At 39.1% G+C, this 15,227-nt stretch overlaps 1 protein-coding gene across 10 annotated transcripts in view; it reads left to right on the plus strand.

Annotated features, from left to right (window-relative positions):
- Positions 1-15,227, plus strand: part of LOC118403173 (V-type proton ATPase 116 kDa subunit a1-like) — a 37,126-nt gene that overhangs the window by 5,955 nt on the left and 15,944 nt on the right. For 8 of the 10 annotated variants that reach the window (XM_035801713.1, XM_035801716.1, XM_035801718.1 and 5 more), the window contains exons 4-6: positions 6,971-7,068; positions 10,617-10,745; positions 11,993-12,093. In XM_035801713.1, coding sequence (XP_035657606.1) covers positions 6,971-7,068; positions 10,617-10,745; positions 11,993-12,093 — 328 coding nt within the window. Of the gene's footprint in view, positions 1-6,970; positions 7,069-10,616; positions 10,746-11,992; positions 12,094-12,675; positions 12,753-15,227 lie in introns of all 10 variants that reach the window. The other 2 variants (XM_035801720.1, XM_035801722.1) reach the window with 2 other exon arrangements.

Consider the following 15,227-nt stretch of genomic DNA (forward strand, 5'->3'; position numbering starts at 1 on the left):
GGTGACGCAGATAAAGGAGAATAAGGAATGGGTTTGGAATATGCAGAATTTGCGCTCTTTCTCTAATCGTGTTAAATGCAAATTTGTATGCCATATGAAGAAAATGTTATGGTTGTAAACGCAAGAAAACAGGTACTCAACTGGATAGATTTTGAAAATTGAACATGCCTAAGGCCTACATGTATGTCACATTTCTAAACCGGGGCCCAGACAGTCAGCTTTCAGGAATACAAAGTATGATATAAAACTAAAAGATACCAAAACCACACAAGATGCAAAGAGAACAATCGTGGGCATTATTTGTGTATACTTTTGCGTATACAATAGAAGCCAGTTAATTGCACAACGGATTAACGCACACTTCTGACAACTGCACGGAATCCCAAACCGGTGCGGTCCAGCTGGATAACTTAGCATTATTGCACCAGCCGGCGGATAATTGCAGGAAATTCACTGGCAAATAGGCCATGGAATTAAGCGGCTTCTACTGTACATTTCTATTTTTCGTTTCCACAATCAGCCCAACTGGGCCCTGGTTTGGAAATGTGACCTTAAAGCCTAAGTTGATATAACTACACACTTGTGTACCCGTAAGGCGTATCTGTCTTCTTCAATACATTTCTCCTCATTGAAATTCTCAGCAAGTTGATCTTATCTCGACAAAGTACACAGTACAGGAGACAAGGGAGGACTCGAACATTACTAAGTTGTAATAACTACACATTTGTGTTACTGTAAGGAGATTGGGGCGTGTCCGTCCTCTTCAATACATTTCTCCTCATCAGAATTTTCAGCGAGTTGATCTTTTCTCGACAAAGAACACAGAACAGGAGAAAAGGGAACATTGCTAAGTTGTAATAACTACACATTTGTGTAACTGTAAGGAGATTGGGGCGTGTCCGTCCTCTTCAATACATTTCTCCTCATCAGAATTCTCGGGGAGTTCCAACTCCAGGAAAAGCTCGTTAGTTGAAAAGGCTGTTTCTGCAAACAGCCCGGACGGGTCCCGGTTTGGAAATGTAACGTTAGCCTAAGTTGTAATAACTACACATTTGTGTAACTGTAAGGAGATTGGGGCGTGTCCGTCCTCTTCAATACATTTCTCCTCATCAGAATTCTCGGGGAGTTCCAACTCCAGGAAAAGCTCGTTAGTTGAAAAGGCTGTTTCCACGAACAGCCCGGTCGGGTCCCGGTTTGGAAATGTGACGTTAGCCCAAATTGTAATAAGTACATCCTTGTGTAACTGTAAGGACATTGGGGTGTGTCTGTCCTCTTCAATACATTTCTCTTTATTAGAATTCTCGGGGAGTTCCGACTCGAGAAAATACACAGTACAGGAGACAAGGGAACATTGCTAAGTTGTAATAACTACACATTTGTGTAACTGTAAGAAGATTGGGGCGTGTCTGTCCTCTTCAATACATTTGTCCTCTTAAGAATTCTCGTGGTGTTCTTACTGGAGAAAGTACACAGTACAGGAGACAAGGGAGGACTCAAACATTACTAAGTTGTAATAACTACACGTTTGTGTAACTGTAAGAAGATTGGGGCGTGTCTGTCCTCTTCAATACATTTGTCCTCATTAGAATTCTCGGGGAGTTCCGACTCCAGGGAAAGCTCGTTAGTTGGAAAGGCCGTTGCCGTGCATCTTGCTGAGAAGCTTCCCATCATTCATCCACAGCGCTGAATCGCATCATGTTAATGACGGCCGCGGTTCTGCGCCGGTAATCAGTCGCCTTGCTGTGACCTGAGATAACGGATTTAAGTACTGCTCAGGTGTTTTGGAGAGATGTTCCTTGCTGAATGCCAGGTCCGGTGATAATGGCATCTCTGGTACATGTTTTGTGTAGGAAATGGGTTACTTGTATGTAGTTGATAGCCTGGGTACCATCCGGATAGTAGTTTGCTCCAACGTTTATTATACACTATATACAGTTGCTTCTTGCTCCGACTTTTATTATATACTATATACAGTTGCTTCTCGCTCCAACTTTTATTATACACTATATACAGTTGCTTCTTGCTCCGACTTTTATTATACACTATATACAGTCGCTTCTCTGCTATTCTGTTTCAGAATCTTGACATCTTTAATGCCTGGTTTCCTTCAAATTTTGGACGAGGGTGCTACAAGAGATGTTCCTTCCCTGTATGCCAGGTCCTGTGATAATGGCATCTCTGGTACATGTTTTGTGTAGGAAATGGGTTACTTGTAGGTAGTTTATAGCCTGGGTACCGTCCGGATAGTAGTTTGCTCCAACGTTTATTATACACTATGTACAGTTGCTTCTTGCTCTGATGTCATTATACACTATATGCAGTTGCTTTTCGTTCCGACTTTTATCATATACTTTAAACAGTCGCTTATCTGCTATTTTGTCTGGGAACCTTGACATCTCTAATGTCTGGAATCGTCCAAATAGTTTATAGAATGGTAGGTGAAACTGAAAGACAGGTAATCCAGGCTTGTAGAACATGTCGGATATCACCAGCCATTCATTTAGGTAAAAATTCAAGCTCAGGTACATTTAAGTAGGGGCATAGATTGGCAGGGTGGTAGGGCTTAAGGAGACACGAGGTTGAGAGGACGTGGGTTTGATTCCTGGCATTGCTAGCTATTTCTTGTGTCCTTAGGAAGGGCATTTTACACGACTTTTGTTTTTTGTAACCTGACCTTTGTTGTGGAGGTGAAAGGCCTTGAAGTTGAAAGGAAAGGAAAGGGATATGCTTGCCTCCAAGGCCCTAGACACAGCAAATAACAACCCACTGCCCCCCCTACAGCCTCAAAAAGGTTATGGCATTAGCTAGGTGTACCTTTACCTTTTCCTTCTTACCAGGTGTTCGGCTGAGATGTTCTCTCCCTGGATGTCTGGTAGTGTGAAACTCTGATAATGGCATTCACTGTCACCGTGAAGAAAATGTTTCTGTGGCATCACACATTTTTGTATGTAGTTGATAGACTGGCAATTGAAAGACTACATACATTTATACACATGTATTACATTATGTAGGTAATTTAGACTCTTGAAGAACAGGTTTCATGTTGTCTTTGATATATTCATTCTGTACAGTATTCATTAAGTACATACTTGAAGAATAGACTGGCCAACAATATACAGCAGTTATTTTGTTTGCAATTTGTATTCAGCCATTAACTGCAAATTGTAACAACTTTAGTTACAATCTATTTTATGATTTTGTTCCATTTTATGATATTTTTTGTTTTTATGATGTTTTCTTGCATATATAAAAATACTTAATTAATCATTCAGTCTTGGAAAAAAATCATCTAAACCTTAAAAGCCAAAATTGATTCCAAAGCTGCTTTTTATCCATACATTCATTTAAGCTACTTACATCTTGCAATTGCCCTCAGCCTTAAATCGATGCTGTAATATTTCATTGCCACTCAAGTTCTTTTCCTTTAAGCCCTATTATCTGTCACCAAGCTAACGAGCGCCACTTAATTCTAATCTACTGCGTTGAAGAAACACTTTCTCCTGGCTATGAAGGTCTATAGGAGGGCCTCTTGGGTTTTACTCGCTATGATGTACCTACGTAACAACGCCATCAGACAATTGGCGTAAGCTTCCACCATTGGCGTTGTGTCAAGTACACACAGGGCTCGAAATACCACCTGCATATGCAGGTTAGTGTAGGTAAAATTGGAGCTGTGCAGGTATTTCTGGTGTCTACCTGCGCCTAACCTGCACTAGTCCATGTAAGTTGGGTTTTATGCATAAATGTCATATGATGTAGGTGTATTTGGATTGTTATAAGCTGCATTGACTGTTAACACCTTTAAGTATAAAAGAAAGAAATGGCAATGGTTCCTGAACAATTTTAGTATGATCCATACTTCCTAAATTCAGAGTGGTGCAGGTAATGTTTGTCTGGTGCAGGTAATTTTGAATGTTACCTTCACCAGTGCAGGTATGCAAAAAAAAGTATTTTGAACCCTGCAACGTAATGACTTCATCTGACAATTGGCGTAAGCTCCCAGCATTGGCGTTGTGTCAAGTACACATCATTTATTGACCACCGCTGCGATGCCACATGCCGTTTCGTTTTTCCTAATTTGTTACGATTGACGCTGCCATGAAATTCCCACCGCCATCATCTGCAAAAAAAGAGGAGAAATTAAGAGATAGCCCAGATGGTCATAGGGGATGTAAAATTGATATTAGAGCAGATGACTTGCAGTTCTTTTGGGTAAACGAGTTGCTAGCAGGTCGGAGTCTTGTACTTGCTATAGGGTGGTTCCTGTAATGATGAAGAACAGTGATGAATTGGGCACTGATCAATATTGCCAGGCGGCGATTGCTCTGGGAAATTCAGATGTTTTACTTGACCCAAGCTAAATGGGAAAGTGTTTCCCATCAACTCGATTTTGTTCCTTTTGAAACATCTTCAGGCTGAGCTATTTGGAATGAACTTGTTTGCGGCAATTGCTCTGGAAAAATTCAGATGTTTTATTTGACCCAGGCAAAATGGAAAAGTGTTCCCCATCAACTTAAGTCTGTTCCTTTTCAAAATGCCTTAGGGCTGAGCTATTTGGAATAAACTAGCCTGCAAAAGAATTTGAAAGTCAATTGCATATGGGTTTCATTAATGATTTAGATGTTTTTATTGCATTGCCGCAGAATTTTTCATTGAGTGCCACCGTTAAGTGCTTACATTTTGCATGGTTTATGTACGGTAGGTTTTCTTAGCCGCCATCTTCAATTTTTGTTCCTATCAATTCCACCCACTCCATATACTGTCTTGTCGGTTTAGAGCTGGCCTTACATTTGTAAGAATCAGAAGTGTTAAATGTGAAAGATTTGATACATACAAGCTGTGGTGTATTTTGTAAAGTCCAGGCAATACTGTATTTTATGGCGACTGAAAATGTTTTATGCATAGTTAATTAAGGAAGGCAATCAAGAGATGGTAACTTTATCTGTTGGAAACTAGGTTGATGAGGACTTATCGTGCATGAATGTGCTTAATGCTCGTAAAACTAGTTCAACTAGGCCACTGCCACATGTGACGTCCGTATGATTAGGCTTACCGCATCATGTAGATTTTGCTTAGTAATGTATAAAAAGATGCTACCTTTGATTTAATCTTTTAAGAATTCTTTCAAGAGTTATTAGGCATGTATATTCAATGGTTATGGACAGACTCAATGTCATTTACTGTTGAGTGTGTCTGTCCTCAAATTTAGAAAGATATATTGAACCTTGGTGCATACAGTTTCAGGAAGTGGATATGGTCAGATCTAAGGTTCGTCTTTTCAGCCCCATTTACCTTCTAGCTTAGTAATATTTGGATAAACAACAAGAAAATCAAAGAAATGACTTGGTTTAACCTATATATTATTATTAGTAAATAGATTTTATTTTTGATGATTTTCCAACTGCAGACATGTACATGGTGTATTGACTGTTTCATGTTTTTATGCAACAACAAAACCAACTACCGTGATGCGGTAAAGGCATCAAGTATTTGGTCTGGCCCAACCCAACTAAAAGAAATTAGGAGATAGTATGATGTGTGCCAAGAGACATATGATTTAGTAGTTCTGTATCTAACTCAGTATCCCACAAGTCTCAGATAGGGTCATGAGGGTCTAACTGTATATTTCTTCGGAGGTTGGAATGAAGATTTCATCTTCTCGTAGGGACCATATTAAACTGTTCTGTCTATACGTTCACGTCAATAAGGTTCCTTTGGGTCATTCCAACATTTAAAGTGAATTATACATTTTAGCAGTTTAAAATTTCAGTTCTTGTCAAAATAAACTGTTTATTAAGTGCTGAATTACGGGTGTGTATATGGGTATGCATCTAAACTATCAAGTCTTATTCTGACAGAAAACTATATGTATCTTGAAGTCATTGTGTTAGTTTTTTGTTGTTGCAAAAGTCATGTCATTGCAACTTTTCACTTTGCATCATTATTACATTCCAGAATTTTTTCAACTGCAAACTTAAAACAGTCCCCCAAAATCCCCTTTCCCTTTCTCATACAAAATTAAGTCCCCATGAACAAAACTGTTACATGTAACTACTTATGTACTACACAATACCCACTTGCAACTGTGCAATTGGGTATTGTGAGCACTGGATTAAATGATGGTAAACAGTTTTCTGACTTGTATTGTAACAGCCAGCCTACATGTATTTTGTGAAATCTACTCATGAGCTCATCTCGTTCTGTCAGCCCGTGTCAGTGACTTACACTTGAACATGAACAGAGCGAGCCTGCGCTTTGTCACAGCAGTTCCTTTCCAGTCCTTCTTCGCACAAAGACATTGTGACTGTTTTTGTGCGGAAAGAACCGGAGAAGAAAGGAAGTCTGTAGGGTCAGGATTAGGGTTACTTGCGGATCACTTGTGGTTTAAAGATGGGCAAATACAGCTTGTCGCACAATGGGGCTTAAGGGATAGCCAACTTGAAGTTGGGTGTAGTTTTTACATGGGCAAAAGGAGGCTGCAAAAGGGACTTTGTGGAACCTACTTATACAAAGCCAGGAGAAGGTTGTAAAATGGAATTCAAAACTAGAATGCACTAAAAAAAAAGGTTGTGATAGGGGCTTTGTTGCAGAACGTACACGGCCAAAAAAAGGTTGTGAAAGGGGTTTTGTGGAAGCCGGATTGTACACAGTCAAAAGAGGGTTGTGAAAGGGGCTTTGGTGGCACCAGATTGTACATAACCAAAAGAAGGTTATGAAAGGGAGTTTGGTGACACCAGAATGTATGTAACCAAAGAAGGTTGCGAAAGGGAGTTTGGTGATACCAGATTTTACGTAGCCAGAAGAAGGTTGTGAAGGGAACTCTGCTGATTATACTTTTCTCTGTCCTTGCCAGATATTTGTAGCATTTTTATCTATCATACATTGTCATGTACAGTGTTAAATCTGATGTCTATATTTCTGAGGAAACTTAAGTAACTAACTATTCCACAAATGTTCTTGTTTTCCCCAGGATTCCTTGAGAAAGAGATCCGGAAGGCAGGCATTCCCATTGTGGACACGGGGGAGAACCCTGATGCACCCCCTCCCAGAGAGATGATCGACTTAGAGGTAAAAATATTTCAGATTAAGGACAAGTTGATTAGCCTTATTGTCCAGGGCGAGTGAAAGTGCTGATTGGGCAAGTGCATGACCTACCCCACTTGCCCAATCGGACAAGTAAGATTTTTCCATGGAGTGAGATTTTTATGTACTTGTTACTTTTTTACAGTCATGACTTCAAGCAATGGTCAACCTAGAAAAATAGAAGCAATGATAAGAATTCTATTAATGGAAGTGAAAGAGTAATTTAGGATCCATTGCGACCCGTGAAGGCATCTCCGATGTCCACGTTCAAGGTTCAAGGTTCAATTTAGGATGAATATCATTTTTTTCGTATTCCATGTTTATGCATATAAATATGCCTTGACTTTGTATTAATCAACATTTTGTGTAATAGCACTCTCTCTCTCTCTGTCAGTCAGTCTGCCAGTCAGACTATGGCAAACTACGCAGTAGCACTATATGAACTCTATTTATATAGTCGTCCCTCGGATAGGACGTTAAATGGAGGTCCTGTGTATGGGGAGAGCCATACCCCATGCACGTTAAAGAACCCCCACACGTGCGATGGTGCGGTGTGCGTTGGTGCAAAACCTTCTGTCGGAAGTTGGTGATTCACTTCAAATCACCCGGATGGAGGCCTGGCGACCTCTGTCTCGTATCAGCCACATGGTGATCTACATCATTCACCCGGACGGGTGTGTCACCCCGTAAGGGGCGGTATAACCCGTCGTTGTGCGAACATGTGCGAACATGTATATAGGGCTCCCTTGGAAATCAGTTACTACGTTAAAGATCAATAAATAAATAAATAAATAAATATGTTTTTGTACCATGATATGTAATGATATACGTTGCTAGATTTATGAGTACTGTATCTTTGTTGTATTCTATCTGACCCTCACCTCCCTCATGACCTCAATGAAAAGTGGCCTGCAGGCCGATTTGAGCTTCTCATGAATAAAAAATGTTCAAAGAACCAAAGCAGCACTAAGTATGCCTTGTATTATTAAGTATTATCAATTTTGTTAGAATGTAGAAGAATTCTAGTATGCTGATATATTGCTTTGTATCTCATGAGTCTTCATTATGAATTGGACTACTCTAGATCTTTCGTTATTGGCTCAGAGGATCAACCAATAAAAGCGTAGTGGTCATTTTTCAGATTTTACCAGAAAGGTTTTTTTATGTGATCCTTGGCATTGCATATTTATAGGGAATCAAGTGCTGGCATGACTTCATTTCAGTACAACCTCGGGAAACGTAGATTCATGTATTGTACATGTGTGTGGATAGAAATTTATTAAGTTATCTTCAGAAATAGGTATTGCCATCGTTTGTAAATTTTCTGATTTGAAGCAGGGCCTTGGTTTTGAAGAAAGTGTTGTCCTATAAGTGAAAGTCTTGAAACATTTGGGCATCATTCGTAGCTTGGGAAAATGACAGCTCAGAGACGACTCTTGAAACATTTGGGGTTATTTTATTTTTCTGCTGACCCCTTCACCATAAAATCATGACCCTGTGAATAGTCATAGATACAATGTTTCCATTGAGAAAATAAAATATTGCAAGAAGCTCCTTTCTTTTCCTCCAATGAAATCAAATTTAGTACATGAAAACAGGCTCGATTTTTGAAGTAACAGAAAGCCCTTTGAGTCTGTCCAGAGTCACAACAGATTGTGCAAAATTAATGTATATTTCTGGACCTCAATATTATTCAATTTAACAATTTATGTATCTTGACATGATTCTCTTGGGCCTTTCAGGTCCAAGTCTTTAGTTATTTAACTCTAGCGGACTGGGATATATTGTCTGGCATATGCAAGGGGCACAGTTCTATTGGGTTAAATTGATGATTTCTTTATGTGTATTAATGACATCATCAGCTATTTCTAAGGGACTTTTCATTATCACAAAAAGGTTGAGTTGTTTTGTATATTGCAAAAATATTCAGATCACTTTAAGCACAATGTTTGATTTGATATTCAAATTAATTTTCTACTCCTTGTCTTGAACCTATTTAATCCTTGCTTTGAACTTATTTTGAAGAGATAGTCAATGAAGATTAAATTAGCGACAGGGCTCGAAGTTAACTATGTCCCGATGTCCCGGGGCCACTAAAATTTAGGCCGGGACAACTGAAAAATCTTTTTGGGACACTTTTGGGACAATAGGAAAATAATCAACGAATCAACATCAGAATGTCCGATCTCCCCGCGCCCCGCGGTTGTCAGGCGTGCGTACTCTGACTTACAGTTGTTGTAATACATAATTTCTGAATATAGGGTTGGGACAGTCCATCCTCACTTCGGGACAGTTGAAATTTATTTTTGGGACAATGCTGTGACAGTAGGGAAAAAAGTTAATTTTGAGGCCTGAGCGATATTATCATTTACTGATAAAGTAGCACTCAGTATCTTTCCTCCAAGCCAGCTAATGGCAAATGGAATTTTCCACTAAGAAATGTATTTTCCCAAGGGCACCATAAACATGTTGCCATTAATGCAAAATTGCAACATGGGCCATATTGTAATATCAGGGCTAGAAATACTGGGTGCTTATGCACCTTTTTTTGCACACAAAATTGAAGCTGTGCACCAATTTTTTTTTCTGTTTGTACATCTACATGCATATGTTACTGTTAGATAAGGTACATAAACTTTGATAAAGTTGCTATTCTACACTGGTATACATCCGATTCTTGGCATTCCTGTCAGAAAAAAAAAACAAGTTTTTGTCCTCTTACTTGTTGAATGTTTTGACGTTAGCTGCAGAATTTCATTTTCAAGTTCTGGAGAAAGGCTTGTATTTTTTGCTGGCATTCTATTCAATGTTGTGCACCCAAAAACAGTTTCTATACACCTAGATATTTAGGCCAGGTTCGAAAATTGAATTTCGATCCCTGCGATATTGATTTGGTTGGGTTCATCTCCAGATATTTTTGTCAGAATTACGGGATATCAAACTTCCCATCCATCAAATTTGACCGAGTTTCTGACAAGACCAATTTCAGAATACCACGTTTGAGACCAGGTGCATTTACTAGGGCATGATGTGAATATCATTAATAACAATTTCCACTTGACAGAAGAAAATATTTGACACAAATGATAACAAATAGCTTTTATTATTATGATACAGAATGTTGGCCAATGGGATTTTTTTCCATTGCAAAATTGTCCACTTTTCTTGTACTTTTTTTTTACTTTTCCCAAAGGAAATGAATTTTTTTTGTTTTTGTCATTTTATGATACTGTATGTCTCTACAGCATTACCATGCATCCTCGGTGTTGCTATATTGTCTGTTAGTCAACAGTAGAGAAGCAGTATGAGTAAAGTAGTGAAGTCTGTGCTACTGCGCCCGGATATAACCGAGATAGGACATTCCCCAGAAGTAACAGCTTTGCGCACATTTAGCTCGTGAAACCTGGAAGTTAGGGGCGTTGGCTTTGTTCAAGGTTTTCTTTCCGGAGGTCAGTGGTCATACACTTGCAATGAGAGCATTTATTGGGCTGAAACTTTGGCAGTTTATATCTTTTTCTGTGTTTGTTTTTCAGGCCACATTTGAAAAGCTGGAGAATGAGATGAAGGAGGTGAACACCAACCAGGAGGCCCTGAAGCGAAACTTCCTGGAGCTCACGGAGCTCAAACACATCCTGCGCAAGACTCAGAGCTTCTTCGAGGAGGTGTGTGTTCATCTGAAGTGTCACGATTCTTGCAACATTGTAGCAGATTTTGTTGCCATTTCGAAACTTACCCAACAATTTGGAATTTTGATATTGTTTGTACTAGCTTGGAATCCAGTCTTGTTAGCTTGAGTCCACTTCCAACAGTTGTTATCCTGAGTGTGCTAGTCAACTTTGGAAGCAGACTTAAAAGCTAACAAGACTGGATTCCAGGTTGCACTTGTTCATGTTTAGTAGGGTGGAAATAAAATGTGCCTGACACCTAAGAATAGTAAGATTACAATATTTTTTGGGCATATACAAATTGTATAAGGGTCTAGAGCATGTCTAAAGCAAAAGAATTGTTGATATCAATCACTTTGGAAAAAAAAAGTGATTCACACATTTGATGGAAAGATTTGTAACATTACATAATACTAGTACTTAGTGAGATGTTGCACAAAGATCGTTTTCTCGTTGTATCGTAGAAAGAAATGTAGGTGATTGGAATGATCTACTATCCTTACCCCAACATTCTTCCCCAATGGAACGGAATAACCTGCTATGTTTACTCCATGTTATGTTATGATATCACTTTTCTTTCTTCCACTTAACATCCAAAGCAGGAGTTTTGGACTTGGAATGCTGACTAATATAGCTTGATCATTTGCAGGCTTTAAGTTTAACTAATACTTTTGCTATTTTATGCTTTATCTAATTCTTGGTTGTATTGTATATTCATGGTGTTAACAATGTTGTTTTCTTTTCTGTTTGATTCTGCTTACATGTAAAAATTATGTACATGTACTCACGGCAATCATGGTGTGCTCCAAGTATGTTAATAGTTGAGTTTTAAAAGTGCAAAACAAAGACACTGTTAATTCTATAACTTGGTAAAATGCCATATAAAAGATTGTTTTCTATGAGAGACGTTCTGGAGCACCATACGACTGCCAGCCGGTGAATAACAAAATGATTCTTGCACATTTGTGACACTTTTTTTTGTAATGTGGAGAAGAATTAACATTGTTTTGTCAGTTATTCTGTCTGGTGTTTCTGTATCTTTTTATTTATCCACTAGTGCTTGCTGTCTGTAGTCCTCCCTAACTCCTTCTTTCCATCCATTTATCCCTCCCTCCTTCCTTCCCCCACACTGCATGATGTGGGATAGTAGATTGTAACCACACCGTTTTGTTTGTTTGTTTCCATGGTAATTTTATGTTTCCCCGGCAACGGTTGGTTGGCTCCGCTCGCTTCCCTGATCAAAGGCTGAATTCCATCATCAGATGCAGGATCCGGCGCTCGCCGAGGAATCCCACGCCCTGTTGCTAGGCGACGAAGAACGCGGCGGCCAGCCCATGCGTCTTGGGTTAGTACAACTTAAAGGGGGTGTTTTCCAGGCCTAGGGAAGAAAAGTGTTGTGTTTTCGTTTATCCAGCTGCCCCTAGCAAAAACCCTGCCGAATCTATCCCTTTTTTAAGGTTGACATTTGGCAAGAGACAAAAAAACTTGTCAATCTGAGAGATGAAAACGTTGTAGCATAATTTTTCAACATCGTCTCCTCATTTTGCTGCAGTGGAAAATTGTACTTACAAAAATATTATCTTTACAGCTTGAATATGGTAGAAAAAAATGTTCTTTTTAAATATCTGTTTTAGCCAAATTGATTCAACAACTATAGTTTGACAATATAATCATAAAACTGAAAAGCATCAGGACACTGGTATTTTCTATCATACTTAAATTATATTTAATGTACATTTTGCAAGTACAATTTTCTACAGTAACTGTAACAAACATGAGGAGAACATGTTGGAAAATGACTTTTAAAGAAAAAAAGACAATCCCTACATACCGACCCTAAATCGGAAACACAACATCACTTTTCCCCGGCCCCATCTTTCAGTTTAAGGTTGTTTTCATCCCTGTTTGTGTGTGCTTTGGTGTGTAGGAATCTGCACGGGTGGAAGACACACAGGCCCTGATACACGCCGAACACTTGCCTGACTCCCAGCCATTGAGACTGGGGTCAGTAGACAAAGTCTTCTCTTTTGATTTGATTTTTCCTTCTCCTTTGATCTGGTCATCCTCCTACGCAGGGACATCCAACAGCCAAACTGCCTGTCTGGATGTACCCTGCTCTTTCAACCGTCACCCTTAGTTCCTGACCGCCCTGCTTATAAATATTAATGAGCTTGCCCTTATATACGCGAGACCCCTTTTGAAAACTGAAAGGCATATTCTCTGATTGGCTGACAGCTGGTTTGGGGGGACGTCCACAGGAACTAAGAGTGACGTTTGAAAGAGCAGGGTACATCCAGACAGGCGTTTTGGCTGTTGAATGTCCCTGCGCAGGAGGATTTGATCTGGTGTGATTTTTCTTTAATTGATTTCCAAGCACATGTTGGGAGACAAGTGAAGTTCAGTTTGATTTAGCCTGGATACCAGACTCAAAAATATCTGCAGAACTTCCTTGGTGGCATGTTGGTCCAAGAGCCAAGGAGTTGGGCTGTATAGGTCCTGGAAACAGTCTGGCATCCAGGCTAAGTTTGATTTTTATTTGGGTTTATATGGTTTGGCTGTTCAACACACACAGCCATGGCTGCAGAACTAGCCCTGCTGACTAAGACAAACACAATTACACAAATGGAAGTAAGATTTGAACAAGTTTCTCCCCAAATCCCTGTCAAGCCTGACTGAACAGAATTGTTACATTTTCATAGTTTCACAGGTAGCTAGGAAAGTGTAATGATTTTGTCTCCCAACATCTGCTTGGAGATTAATTTTTCTTTGCCTTTGTTATTATCCACATCTGACCATGTCAGCATTTCAACTGTGAAGTCGTACCATTTAATTTGGCTTTCTGTGATCACAAATTTGATATGATCGGGTGTGAATCATTTGACATTGCATATATGGCAAGAAAAAGTGTTGAAGAGATGCATTTTTTAAAACCAAACATTACAAATCATGAGAAGTGTTTGCAAATTTCAGTATAGATGACCATAGGCTTAACTTGTTGATCAAGAGAAGGTCTCTGAATTTTAAGATGGACTGAAAATAGGTATATTTTTCATCTGAAAATCCATTAACCTGTGAACACCTGCCAATAACTTTTAGTTTGATTCAGGCATGATTAACAGGACACTGGCTGTATTCCCTACAAAAATGTCAGTTTTTGTTTGTGGACGTTTCAGGAAAATTATTTTCCCGATATCAAATTGTGGCTTCACGCTGAAATCAACATTTTGGTACAATGTTTTTTTTTTCAAATTGAAAAATGATTGCTGTTAGATTTAACAGTATGAGATGCTGACATAGTGCAGAAAATTTATACTATGTTAATTTGCTCCAGACAAATGACACAAAATGACATCTGACAAGTCAGACACATTAACCATCCCCAAGTACTAACCTTAATGTTACACGGTGATAAACTCCATTCTGTACAGTGTTCTTGGTAATCAACTGTGAAAGGTAAGCTGCATTTGGGAATATTTACAGTAATTGGAATTCGAACTCAACATTGTACAATGGGACATAAAACTTTGGGTTTGGAAAAAAGTAAGTGCTGCAAGCTGGTGTGTTATCCCAAAGGGCGGTTATACCTGCTATATAGATACAGATACAGAAGCTGGTGTGTTATGCCAAAGGGCGGTTATACCGGCTATATAGATACAGATACAGAAGCTGGTGTGTTATGCCAAAGGGCGGTTATACCTGCTATATAGATACAGATACAGAAGCTGGTGTGTTATGCCAAAGGGCGGTTATACCTGCTATATAGATACAGATACAGAAGCTGGTGTGTTATGCCAAAGGGCGGTTATACCGGCTATATAGATACAGATACAGAAGCTGGTGTGTTACGCCAAAGGGCGGTTATACCGGCTATATAGATACAGATACAGAAGCTGGTGTGTTATGCCAAAGGGCGGTTATACCGGCTATAGAGATACAGATACTGAAGCTGTTGTGTCATGCCGAAGGGCAGTTAAATCAGCTACATGTATATAGGTATAGTATAGTGGCAATGTGGGAATGCCCCCTGTTTGGCAATTATGTTGCATTGAAGTTATATCTTTCTTTTGAAGGCTTATCTTGTTGAATTGTAGAACATTCAAGTAAGGGCTCTATTTACTTTTTTGCTGCACACCTACATGTACACTGGTGTAGGTAAATGTTAGGCCTAGGAAAAAAAATGTTGTGTTTCCTGTTTCAGTCCTGAAAAAATTAGGGTCGGTAGGTAGGGGATACCTTTTTTTTTTTGTAATTTTTTTTAGGCTAGCCAAAAATCTAGTGATACATATTACAATACAGTTGAACAAAGGAAACTGAAATGCATGAGGACACTTGTCTTTCAATGTCAAACTTTGATTTTGTGCACAATAGATACATTAATCCTTCATTAGATAGGACAAGCAGACTGTTTTTACTTCAATAGGAAGCAGGCTGAATAAAAATTCTAACTGGAAGCTTTGTGACTCCACTGCCCACCCAAAA

The sequence above is a fragment of the Branchiostoma floridae genome, chromosome 16, assembly GCF_000003815.2.
Source record: "Branchiostoma floridae strain S238N-H82 chromosome 16, Bfl_VNyyK, whole genome shotgun sequence".
NCBI classification, from domain to species: domain Eukaryota; kingdom Metazoa; phylum Chordata; class Leptocardii; order Amphioxiformes; family Branchiostomatidae; genus Branchiostoma; species Branchiostoma floridae.